This window comes from Quercus suber, unplaced genomic scaffold, assembly GCF_002906115.3.
Source record: "Quercus suber isolate HL8 unplaced genomic scaffold, Cork oak 2.0 scaffold_152, whole genome shotgun sequence".
Classification (NCBI taxonomy): domain Eukaryota; kingdom Viridiplantae; phylum Streptophyta; class Magnoliopsida; order Fagales; family Fagaceae; genus Quercus; species Quercus suber.
The window spans coordinates 231,082-243,821 of record NW_027069613.1 but is presented as its reverse complement, the minus strand read 5'-3'; the positions used below and the strand labels follow the sequence as shown (position 1 = coordinate 243,821).

The window sequence follows — 12,740 nt, the reverse complement described above, 5'->3', positions numbered from 1 at the left end:
TATATCAATATAAATTATATGAAAATTTCCAATTCTTCACACCCGAATCAAATTTGGAATAGGGAGTATAAAGTTGTCTCCACCACGAACTAGTGACAAGTTATTATTATTTGGCTAAAATTCAATTTAGGCTAAGGCTGTAAACGAGCCAAGTCGTGTTGAGTACTAAAACTTCAATTTTATTTTATTTTATTTATTTTTTTTCGAACACAAGTCGTGCTTGATCTCATCACCAAACAAGATTTTATGTTCAAGCTTGGCTTATTTTTTTGGTCGAGCAAGCTTGATTAACTTATTATTTTTCTATATATTGTGAAAGCATGACTAAAATATTTGATCGTTTCACAATGTTATGAATTTTTATACAAATAGACTGTTTATATCATTAATAAGTTACAAGTAATAATTTAATATCATGTGAACCTATTAACAAACTTATATATCCAACTTCAAGTCTATATAAATATATTTTTAGACAAGTATGTATATAAAAATATAATATTATATATAGTTAAATTGAGTCATCATGTTCACAAGTTTGTTCATGACATTATTATGTTTGAGCTTGGCTCGTTTAATAATCAAGCCTAAACTTAAGGCTTGAACTTGGCTTGTTTTCTAAATAAATGAACATAAATATTTTTTTTTCCCCTTTTCGAGTTAAGCTTGAGTTGTTCATAAACTGCTTGGTTCATTTACAACCTTAATTTAGACCATATAGTCCCTTAACCTTTTACTCTCTCTTTTTTTTTTTTTTTTTTTTTTTTTTTTTTTTTTTTATATTTTAATAATTCTAAGAAGACCCTTACCTTTTTACTTCAATTTTAGCATTTAGCATTTAAAAACCCAACTTTATACCATTTAACACATTACTTTTCAATACACCTAATATCAAAACTTCTATTTTTTACTACTTAATTAAAATATTATTTATTTATAATTTTTTATTCTTTTTATTCTCATCACCCAAGCCACCACAAACCCACACAAAGCCACCACAAACCCACGGCACCACCACGGCACTACCCACAGCATCATCCACGACACCACCCATGGCACAACCCACCGGCCTCAACTCACAACACCACCCACTGACCTCAACCCACAACGCCACCCACCGGCCTCAACCCACAACACTACCCACAACACAACCACGGCACACCAACCACACAACACACCAACCCACTTTTCCCTCTCATCCTCTCTCTGCCTCAACCCACGACACACCAACCACAAACCCACCACCGTTACCGAGCAACCAAAGTAAAAGTAAAAAAAAAAAAAAAAAAAAAAAAAGCCATCAGTAACCGAGTGAGTTCCATCGAGCAACACCACCCACCGCCCTTCCCTTGTTCTTCCATTGTTCAAATTAGTTTTCGACACCCAAAACCCACCACAAAACCCCAACCAAAACCCACCCTAGCCACAAAAATAACCACCACCCCAATGGCCCAGCCTCTCCAATCTCAACTCCAGCCAAAAAGGCCAATGCCAATTCAAGAATGTTGACCATGAACCCAGAGAGGGAGAAGAGAGGCACTGGATCAGCTGTGTTAGGACTCGTTTTGTTTTTTTTTTTTTTTACCCACGGCCTCTCACTCTTCATCCTTTTATCTATAGCAAAAGTATTAATTGAGTTATAGCTCATTAACTAATTAATAATAAAATATAATTATAAAAAATTAGAGGAAAAAAATCAGCTTACCAGACCTGACCCAAGGAAAATTTGGGTGGGCGAGGCTGGATAGGATCAAGGAACCGAATATCACCTCGGTGGGAGGCAAAAAATATCCTACCCGTGAGTGGGTGGAGCCAGACTCAAGGGTTAGGGACGGAGTCCCTGCAAAAAAAACACCCACTTTTTTTTTTAACTTCCCTACCATTTTGACTTCTCTGAATCAAAACTGATAATAAATTCATTAGCAATTGTTCATTGCGCTTTTCATTTTCACATTTACCATATACTGTAAAGGTTAAAATACAAACTACATCTCTAAAGTTTGGAAGTTTTGGATTTTACATCCTGAAATTTCAAAATTTAGATTTAACATTTTGAAGTTTTAGAATTTCATGAGATAAAATTTAAATTCTAAAACTTCAAAGTATAAAATCCAAACACCCTCAAATTTTTTAGGAGTGTAGTTTGCAATTTAGCCTACTTTAAAATAATAAACACATACATGGATTAAATATGAAAATTTTATTGGAATACCATAACATAAATTCTACTAATTCTGGGTTTTATTCCAATGCTGTAAGCAAATGATATGAAATAAAAATTCTATTACTGGATATATTAATTAGTAATTACCAGTAACAGCGATTCATATTGTTGTTACAATTTGATTCAGTGTAATGCTCAAGCTAAGTTTTTTATGTAGTATCACTTTGCAATGATAATCCTCCTCTCCAGAGTCCAGAGTAACGACCAAATATTGGATTCCCTACATGCCTAGTACCTACTCTTTTTTTTAATAGGCTACCTACACCTATTTTCAAAAATAAAGGGTCCTACAGCTAAGCATTTGATTATAACTTACTGCAAATGATTTGCAACTGATGATCGGTTCACCACATTATCTTAGCACTGTGGGGATAAAGTTTGGGAAATGAATCATATTCAGGACGCCATGTCTGTGAAATCCCCCAGACAAGTAAATTTAATTTGTAAGTCACCTAGTAGATAGAGATATAAACTTGGGCACCATGAACAAGGAAGAGTTTATGTGTAATTCTCTTCTCCTTTTTATAATCACAAATAATTGTCAAGTACACAAGTCTATACACCATTAACCCTAAAGATTCTTATCAGGGGAGGCAGCAAATCCACACGGTAAAAAAGGGCAAAAATTCGTCTACAATTTAACAGTACAATGAATTACAACATAGAAGCAGGAAAATTCTACAAACCAGCTAAAACGCAGTTAGAAGAAGCTGTTATACTGGTTAGTGAGAGAATCCTTGAGATTTGAGTAAACTCCATAAAGTGAGTACTGACGAAGATTTGCCACTTCATACCAAGAGTTGAGAGCTTGAAGGTGCTTATCTGTACCAGAGAATGCCAATTGTATACCGAGACTGCAATCTACAGTGCCTCCATTGTTCTTGCAGTTGGATGTTTTGATTGCACAATCCTGATTGTTAAGACAGACAAAGTTTGAGCTTCCAGAACATTTAGCGCAACCATCCCTTTTCCAATAAAAGTTTTGCAGCCTACCCTTCTGAAACTCGAGTGCCTGCATCACAAAATTTAATTGGTTTTTATTTATTTTTACTCAAAGATGATTATGAAGGAAAAAATGAGATCACAAACAGTGAATGAAAGATGGATATCCTTACAAGGGTAAAGCTGGTTACAATATATGTACTATTCGCAACAAAAGCAGGAGTGGACCTTGCAGCATATTTCCGTCCAGCAAATGCAACCATATACCCATTATTTTCCTGGTTAAGGCAGAAGAATATAGAACATTACAAGTGATATAAAAATTATTGCATTTATACATGTCAACTCTTCAGGACAAAGGACAAGTTTGATTAATTGAATTATACGCAAATACTCGGATTAACCAATCAAGCGGAAGTGTGAGAATATCATTTCCTCCATTTGGGCGTTTGGGCACAAAAAATTCAATCAACAAATTCACTACCTATTTTCAAGTTTTAAGTAGTGCAAACACTTCTTAGTACCACTACGGTGCTCCATTTTGCTATATAAACTGCTTTAACTAGCAAGCAACATAATAAGAATATGAAACCAATGGCAGATATTGAATGCAAGCAATAAAATAACTATCCATTTCAACCCAAAATACTAATTCCAAAAATATCATATACTGTGGGAGTCACTCTCTTGAAAACAGCCACATAATGTCTCAAACACCACCCAAGATGCAACTCAGTCTAATCTAACATAGAAACTAAAGTCGAAAACTTATTATGAACATCAAGACGAAAGCAATTCTCTACACAAGCCCGTTTGAGCTAGAGCTCATTAGTGCAATTTTCTCCACAAGTTAAGTGGGTTGTACAAGGGATGTAGTCTAAGCAAGCTACTGAGAATACTTTCACCTAAAGTCAACGAAAATTTACTCAGCAATCTTTCTAGCATAGGAAACCTTACTAAAGAAGCGCCCTTTGGACTCGCCTCTAACCAGTAAAACCTACGGGCAACTGACTCCACCGGCCACCGGCCACCCGCCAGAACCAGCTGCCGGGTAATCCGGTAGCATTCACTCCTCCTGACGGGCTAAGCAGTTTATGCTCATGCCCAGATGAATAAAACTTATTGAAACAGATTTTCTTCAGCTTGATGCGAAAAATCGCAAACTATGTGCATACATAAAATCAATGAGAAAATACCATCAATAACAACACCAAACCCTAATTCAACTTAAACCAAATCCACACTCTAATATGGCAGCGTTTGTTCCACAAAATCAAAAGTAAGGAATAATACAAATTGTAATCTTGCATTCCAAATGCACAATTTAAACCCAAAACTGAAGGCAAACCGTAGAGAGAGAGAGAGAGAGCTAACCAGAGAGGTGGTAGAGTTAACGGTGAGGAGTGAGATCTCGTCGACCTTGGGTCTGAAGATAGCGAACAGAGAGTTGGAAGAGGAGAGGCCGAGTCTGCTATCGCAGGGAGAGAGCTGTTGTGTTGTGTTGAAGTAGAAAGAGGTTTTCCCAGCGAAGGCGAACCCCAAGGAGAACCCGTCGGAGCGAGCCACCGTCGTGTCACCGCACGGCGAGTACTGGCCGTTGTTGTCGCTCGCAGCGTCGACGGAGACCAGAACCATCAAGATCAGAGTGATGGTCGCAAACGACGTCCTTTGCGCTCGGCGAACCGCCATGGCCGATCGCGAATCGAGTGCTTTTTGACTTTTTTCGAAATTGGAGTTTGGAACTTTGGAAGCGACTAAACGTTACAGGTTGGTGTGAGACTGTGATCTAATATTAAGAATAAATTCTAATAAAATAAAATAAAAACCAGATTTGTTTTTAAAGAATAATACCATAATATTCAAATTTAAAGTGATTTTTAGTTTTATTAATCAGATTGTGTTAAAACTTATTAGAAATTTAAATCACTTTTTGTGAGAATATGTACATGAGAATGTCAATTTTAAAACTATTTTTCTATAGAAATATGGATGTGAAAATAAATAAATTTTTAAAAAAATTGTGAGAATTTACTTGAAGAACAATTTTTTATGGAACTAAATTTGGTATAATTTTGAACAAACATCTCGGAAAATCATCAAAACCTAATTATATTTGCTCCTACTGCCAAATTTTATGACACATAGAATTGTATTTTGTCTGGCCAAAAGTGAGTATTATAGCTTAATTAATTTACATACCTTAATATTTTTATAACATCCAGCTTTCAAATTTTCCTCCTCCATTGCAACAATCAAATTATTGGAAAAAAAAAATGGTATTTTGACTTTACTCAAGCCCTAACAATATGTTGGAAGTTTGGAGAAGAATAGATGCCTAGAGGATAAGGGGGAGAAAAAGAGAAGAGGGGATGGAAATTGCTACTCATTAACTTTGTTTAAATGTTTTAAAAATTAAGTAGGGAATAATGGAATAGATATTCCTCCACTTTATTTGGACATTTAAAAATTAAGGCAGAAGAGTAAAAGAGGGTCAGTGAAGTGATTATGTAAATAGAAAATTATGACCCTTTTATTTGCTAAGTTTAAGGAAATTGATATAAAATGATATCACAGGGTAAAATTATATATATATATATATATATATTAGGTTTCTAATATAAAGAGAACTCTGCCCCTTTAATTTTTTTTTAGTAATTGCAAAATTTGAAATTCAAATATCTTATTTAATGATAAAAAAATTTAGCAATCAAGCTAACTAGAAATCACTTTACTTCTCCTCCAAATTCCTCCAATTTGGGGAATTTAAAAAATAAGGGTTATGAGGAGTAAAATACCTCTCCAAACATCTCTTCTCTTTCCCACTTAAAAACATCCAAACAAGGTTCATTAAACAGAGTCCAAATCTTCTGTCCCACTTTTTCTGCTCCACTATATACTCCACCAATAAATACTTGCCACGTGTTCACCTAATTAATTAAATACTATCATTATTGACTTATTAATACTACAGTTATTAATTAATAGTAATATTTAATTAATTAGGTAAACACGTGGCAAATATTTATTGGTGGAGTATAGAGTGAAACAGGAAAAGTGGGATAGAAGATTTGGACTCCATTAAACACTACCCCCTCCCCTTTCCTCTCCTCCCATCCATCCAAACAAAGTTGTAAAACCATTTTATTAATTAAAAAAAAAAACGTAATGTATTTAGAATTAAAAATTTCGAGGTTCAAGATGATGGAATCCCCTCCACTTTTTGATTGATTGAAGGATCCTCTCCAATTGAATCTTTCAATTATCTCCCATTTTTAGTTCAATATGCATCACATGACATTTATTTGAATTTTAAATGACAGGTCTTACATTTAGATAAAAATTGGAGGGAATTGGATGATTCAATAGGATGGTATCTTATCTTGGTTTAATAGTTTCAAGTTCGATTCAATTGCGTGTTTAGATTTGTTATTTATTAATAGTGGATTTGCTTATTTACTAAAAGTTAACAAATATATAGATGTGTTTAGAAAAAAATATATTTAAAAAAAATGCAGATATGCAAATAAGCTTAAGAAGCTTAAAGAAAAAATTGACCCAAACTCAATTTTGAGTTTGATTGGAGGTCAAACCATGATACATTATTGTAAGGATGAGGGGCCCAAAATATATGTTGGGCCTTGGGCCTTATTCGAGGAGGCTCAATGGTCCGAGAATAGATCAATAGTAAGGAAAATGTAAGACTTTGAACTTCACGAGCAAACTATGATTGTGAAGGCTGGGGGAGGTAGGTCAAAAAGGAGCATCTCCTAGTATAAAATAGAGGGGAGGCCCTGAGAGAAAGGGATCAAGAAATTAAGAGAAAAACACTGTAGCAATCAAGAATTGAATTTGTAATCAAACTAGAGAAGAAATACATAAGAACTAATCTCCTCAAACTGTGCCGAGGACTATTTTCTTTAGAAAAAGAACCATTCTATCTTTTCCTTATTGTCATTTGGATCAACTATAATTGCTACTCAACTTATTAAAACCTAGTTTTCCAACCCACTTTCTACAAATTCATTGTATTGGGCATTTTGGGCCTAAACCCATCCATCCCTTGAGCTAGGGACTTAAATCTTGGCCTTACAATTGGCGTTGTTTATGGGAATTCTGGTGTGGTAACGTTAAACTATGGTAGGTTTAGGTCTGAACCAGGTAGAATCTATAAGGTCTTAGCGTCAAGATCACTTCTATAATCTTAAACAAAGAAGAGACAGATAGGGAAGTGTGCACACTACCCATACTAGTAGGAGCCAGTCTTAGGGTGGGAGCCATGTCTCTCATGAATAGAATGCTAGAAACATGCAGTAGGAGATTAATCACTTGCAGAGGAAGTTGCGATGTGAACGACAGAGGAGAACTCCTTCAAGTTCTATTTCTTCTTCTGGTGGAGAAAAAGATGGCAACTATAGGCCCAGATCGAGGACTCCCCCTAGTGAGTCTTTCTCGTGCAATAAGAATCACCACCATAGGCGAAGGGGTAAAAGCCTATCCCATAAAGGTTTGGAAAATGATGCTATGAGTAGGGCGTTGAACCAAATTTCCAAATCACCTTTCACACGCAAGATTGAAGTAGGAAAACTTCCTCAACACTTCACTCAGCCAACATTTACCATGTACAATTGTCGTACAGACCCTGTGGAGCATATAAGTCACTTCAACCAAAGAATGGTTGTACACTCCAAGAATGAGGCCTTAATGTGCAAGGTATTCCTATCTAGCTTGAGGCCTGTGGCAATAAGGTGGTTTGATGGCCTGGGGCAGGTTCTATTGATTCCTTTAAGGAGCTTAGCCAGGCGTTTGGATCTTATTTTATTACGTGCAGTAGGGTTCCTTGGCCTTTAGATTCCTTGTTGTCCATGTTCATGCGAGAAGGAGAGACCTTAAAAACGTATTCAGATAGATACTGGGAGATGTTTAATGAGATGGATGGGGATTTTGATGACGTGGCTATAAGGAACTTCAAGGTCAGCTTGCTTGCCGAGCATGATTTGAGAAAGTCCTTGACCAAGAAGCCAGTAAGGAGTGTGTGTCGACTTATGGATCGTATCAACGAATACAAGCGGGTTGAGGAAGACCAGTAGCAAAGGAAAGGAAAGGCTAAGGTTATCTCTCAGGACAGGAGGGATTTCAGGTCAGACAGATACAATAATAACAGACCCCGAAGGGATTTTGTTGGGCAATCTGGGTCTACGGCTCCTTAGGTGGTTAACATGGTGTTTCGAGAGCCAGTACATCAAGTCTTGGAGAAGATCAAGAATGAGCCATACTTCAAATGGCCAAATAAGATAAGAGGAGACCCCCTGAGGCGCAACCAAAGTCTTCATTGCCAGTACCACTAGGAACGAGGACATACCACCGAGGATTGTAGAATTTTGTGGAATCATCTGGAGCAACTAGTTAGAGATGGAAGGTTAAAATAGTTTTTGCATTGGCCCAATGGGTAAGGAGACCAAGCAGGGTCAGGGGCTCAGGGGAATGCTTCTTTAAGGCCCCCTTTAGGCACAATTAATGTCATCTTTGCTGCTCTTGAGAGAACTGGTTCTCAACCCTCTAGGGTAATATCTGTGGCTCGGTCACCCGCCGAAGACTCTAATTCTGAATCGAAGAGAGTTAGGGTGGAGATTCGATCGACATTGAGTTTTTTGGATGAGGATAAGGTTGGAACCATATAGCCACACGATGATGCTTTAGTGGTCACACTTAGGATAGAAGGGTATGATGTGTAGAGGGTGTTAATAGACTAGGGCAGTGGTACAGAGATTATGTACCCTGACTTGTACAAAGGGTTGAATTTGAAGTCTGAGGATTTGACATTCTATGATTCACCTTTGGTAAGTTTTAATGGGAAAGTTGTAATTCCAAAGGGTCAAATTAAACTACTCGTGCATGTAGGTTTAGAGGTAGTAAAGGTGGACTTCATTGTGGTGGATGCTTATTCTCTCTACACGGCCATTACGGTAAGACCTTAGCTTCACGCCCTAGGGGATATTTCTTCAACTTTGCATTTGAAGATAAAATATCTGTCAGGGGACCAGATTGAAGAGCTTGTTGGGAGTTAATCCATGGCTAGGCAGTGCCTGGTGGCTACAATTATGTATTAGCCTGAAGTTGAGTCCTTGGCCTCTACTGAGGGGGGCTCATAGTAATCAAGGATTCCGGTCCTATCTATAAACATGGTGTCGGAAGAGGCGAAGTGTGAGAGGTTGGAGGAAATTGTTATATATGATGATCCAGATAAGTTTTTTCAAATCGGAGCTCATCTGCTTCCTCGGGAGAAGGAAGAACTGTTAGCATTTCTAAGGAAGAATATTGATGTGTTCGCATGGAATGCTTATGAAGCTTCTGGAGTGGATCCAGACTTCATTTGCCATTATCTGAATGTCAACCTAGCTGTCCTCCCTAGGAAGCAACCACTTAGGCACTCATCTAAAGAGTATTTTGATACTGTCAAGGAGGAGGTGAACAAGTTTAAGCAGGCTGGGGCTATTAAGGAAGTGTTTTATCCTGAGTGGTTGGCCAATACAGTGGTAGTAAAGAAGAAGAATGGGAAGTGGTGGGTATGCGTGAACTTCACAAATCTGAATAAAGCTTACCCTAAGGACCCTTTTCCCATGACTTGAATTGACCAATTGGTGGATGCCACTAAAGGCCATTCTCGAATGAGTTTCCTGAATGCCTTTCAAGGGTACCATCAGATACCTTTAACTTTGGATGATTAGGAGAAGACATCTTTTGTCACCCTTACTAAGAATTACCACTACAAGGTGATGCTTTTTGGTCTAAAGAATGTATGGTCTACTTATCAGAGGATGATGACCAGGATGTTTGAGTCATAGCTAGGAAAAAACATTGAGATTTATATAAACGACATGGTGGTCAAGAGTAAATTTGAATCTGAGCATGTTAACGATCTCGAGAATATCTTTGAGATCTTGAGGAGACACAAGCTGCGACTTATGCTTGTAAGTGCTCTTTTGGTGTCGGATTAGGGAAGTTCTTGGGGTACATGGTTACTCATTAGAGAATTGAAGTCAATCATGACCAAATTAAAGCAATTAACAGTTTACAACCACTTCGGAATCTTAAAGAGGACCAGAAGTTGACAAAGATGACTACTGCTCTGAATTGATTCATTTCTCAGTCAGTAGATAGGTGTAGGCCTTTCTTCCAATTGTTGAACAAATGGAAGGGATTTTAATGGACCGAAGAGTGTGACTTGGCCTTCCAACAGTTAAAGGAATATCTTTCTCGGCCACCCATTATGTCCAGACCCGAGATGGATGAGATTTTGTTTGCTTACATTGTCGTGGCTTCCCAAACGGTGAGCCTGGTGCTTGTATGGGTTAACAATGGTGTGCAGAGGCCAGTTTACGATGTGAGCAAGTCACTACATGAAGCTAAGGTCTGTTACCTACCTCTGGAGAGGGCCATTTTGGCAGTGGTGTATGCTAGGCGTAAGCTCCTCCATTACTTTCAATCACACACAGTTGTTGTCCTAACTTAACTTCCGCTTAAATCTCTACTTTGAAATGCTGATTACACATGGAGGATTGCTAAGTGGGGCACGATCTTAGGGGCTTTGGATATTAAGTACATGCCTTGCACCTCTATTAAAGGTCAAGTCTTCGCTGATTTGGTGGCCAAGTTTGCTGAAACCCCATTTAAAGAAAAAGTTGAGAAGCAAAACATTGATGAAAAATTAGTTGGCATGGTCTCCCTACAAGAGCCTTTACCCCGGAGAGTACACGTTGATGGTGTAATGAATCAAAATGGATCAGGGGTGGGGCTAGTTATAATCTCTCTTGAGAAGATCATTATTAAAAAATCCTTAAAGTTAGGCTTTTCGACCACCAATAATGAGGCAGAGTATGAGGCTCTATTGGTAGGAAAGACTATGGTTTAGAGAATGGGGGGAAAGGTAGTAGAGATATTTTCAGATTCGAGATTGGTGGTAGGCCAGGTAGGAGGAGAGTTGGAAGCTAGAGATCTCAGAATGTAGAAATATTTGAATTAGGTTAGACATTTGCAGTCAGGATTTGAGTCTTTCATTTTATTGTAAATCCTTAGAAGTAGAAATACACATGCTGACTCTCTTGCTATGCTCGCAACCTCCTCGATACAAAGTTTATATCGGGTTAGACTTGTGAAAGACTTGTGTAAGCCTACTAAAATAAGGGAAAATGTGGTTCATATGCATCAAATTAGGATAGGTCCTAGCTGGATGGATTCTATTGTGCTATTCCTTAAGGAAGACATCTTGCCCGAGGGTAAGTCCGAGGCTGACAAACTACGGAGAAAGGCTCCTCAGTTTTGGCTGTCTGAAGACCAAAAGTTGTACAAGCACTCTTTTTCTGGACCATATTTGCTATGTATACACCCTAAAGCAATTGAACTACTCTTAAAAGAGTTATATGAATGGATTTATGGAAGTCACACGAGAGGCAAGTCTTTATCTCACTGGGCCCTCACTTAAGGATATTGATGGCCAAATATGCAAAGGGAAGCACAAGAGTATGTGACGAAATGCGACCAATGCCAAAGATTTGCCCCAAACATTCATCAACCAGGAGGGCTCCTTAATCCTCTGTCCAGCCCTTGGCCTTTTGCTCAATGGGGCTTGGATATTGTAGAGCCTTTCCTTAAGGCAGCTGGGAATAAGAGATGGTTGCTAATCGGCGGCACGAATTACTTCACTAAATGGGTTGAAGTTGAACCATTGGCAAATATCAAGGACATGGATGCTAGGGAGATTTGTCTGGAAAAATATTGTCACTCGATTTGGAATCCTTCATACACTCATTTCGGATAATGGTCTTTAGTTTGATAGCAAAGCCTTCAAGAGGTATTGCTGTGATTTGGGCATTGCAAATAGGTATTCCACCCTGACTTATCCACAGGGGAATGGATAGGTTGAGGCTGTTAACAAGGTCATAGTGAATGGACTCAAAAAAAGGCTGGATAATGTAAATGAAAAATGGGTAGAAGAGTTGCCACATCTTCTTTGGACATATCAGACTACGCCTAGTAGGTCCACTAGGGAAACCCCCTTTTTAATAACTAGTAGGGCCGAGGCTGTAATTCCCCTCGAGACTAGATTCCCAACAATGAGGACAAGCTCTTTTACTCCAAGCAACAATGATGGGTTATTAGAAAAGAGTTTGGATTTAATTGAGGAGCAGAGAGAAAATTCCATGGTTCAATTGGCATATTATTAACATAAGCTCAAGTAGGGGTTCGACTTAAATGTGATGTTAAGGTCACTAGCACTTGGGGACTTGGTGTTAAGAAAGGTTTTGGGGACGGCAAAGAACCCAGCATGGGAAAAGTTGGAGCCCAACTAAGAAGGGTCATATCATATCACCTCAATGGTTGGAATAGATGCATATTACCTCGAAGATCTATATGAAAAAGTTGTACCACACTCTTGGAATGTAAATAACCTGGGAATGTATTATTATTAATGAAAGTCATTCTTGCTATGTTTTTATTACAATACGCATTGTATTTATCATTTTTCGTAGTATTAAACAGAATATTGGTCATGCCTGGCCCTTCGGACCACATATCT

General features: G+C 37.9%; 2 protein-coding genes across 2 annotated transcripts; one reads left to right on the top strand and one right to left on the bottom strand.

The window, feature by feature from the left end:
- Positions 1-2,707: 2,707 nt before the first annotated feature.
- Positions 2,708-4,956, bottom strand: LOC112012523 (uncharacterized). The gene is made up of 3 exons (XM_024044894.2): positions 4,541-4,956; positions 3,340-3,444; positions 2,708-3,236 (listed from the first exon to the last, which is right to left on the bottom strand). Exons 1-3 carry the CDS (start codon positions 4,853-4,855, stop codon positions 2,925-2,927), a joined length of 732 nt encoding a protein of 243 aa, XP_023900662.2. The 5' UTR covers positions 4,856-4,956; the 3' UTR covers positions 2,708-2,924.
- A 2,731-nt stretch (positions 4,957-7,687) lies between these two features.
- On the top strand, positions 7,688-8,253 carry LOC136069108 (uncharacterized). Its single transcript, XM_065777278.1, has 2 exons — positions 7,688-7,911; positions 7,995-8,253. Exons 1-2 carry the CDS (start codon positions 7,688-7,690, stop codon positions 8,251-8,253), a joined length of 483 nt encoding a protein of 160 aa, XP_065633350.1.
- The last annotated feature ends 4,487 nt before the right edge of the window (positions 8,254-12,740 follow it).

What these genes read in the sequence shown, in the direction of transcription:
- LOC112012523 (XM_024044894.2), bottom strand. Translation starts at nt 4,855, where the DNA reads ATGGCGGTTCGCCGAGCGCAAAGGACGTCGTTTGCGACCATCACTCTG. An exon ending in TTAACTCTACCACCTCTCTG is followed by an intron (nt 3,445 to 4,540) that starts GTTAGCTCTCTC and finishes TGCCTTAACCAG; the next exon opens with GAAAATAATGGGTATATGGT. An exon ending in TTGTAACCAGCTTTACCCTT is followed by an intron (nt 3,237 to 3,339) that starts GTAAGGATATCC and finishes TTTGTGATGCAG; the next exon opens with GCACTCGAGTTTCAGAAGGG.
- LOC136069108 (XM_065777278.1), top strand. Translation starts at nt 7,688, where the DNA reads ATGAGTAGGGCGTTGAACCAAATTTCCAAATCACCTTTCACACGCAAG. An exon ending in TTGAGGCCTGTGGCAATAAG is followed by an intron (nt 7,912 to 7,994) that starts GTGGTTTGATGG and finishes TATTACGTGCAG; the next exon opens with TAGGGTTCCTTGGCCTTTAG.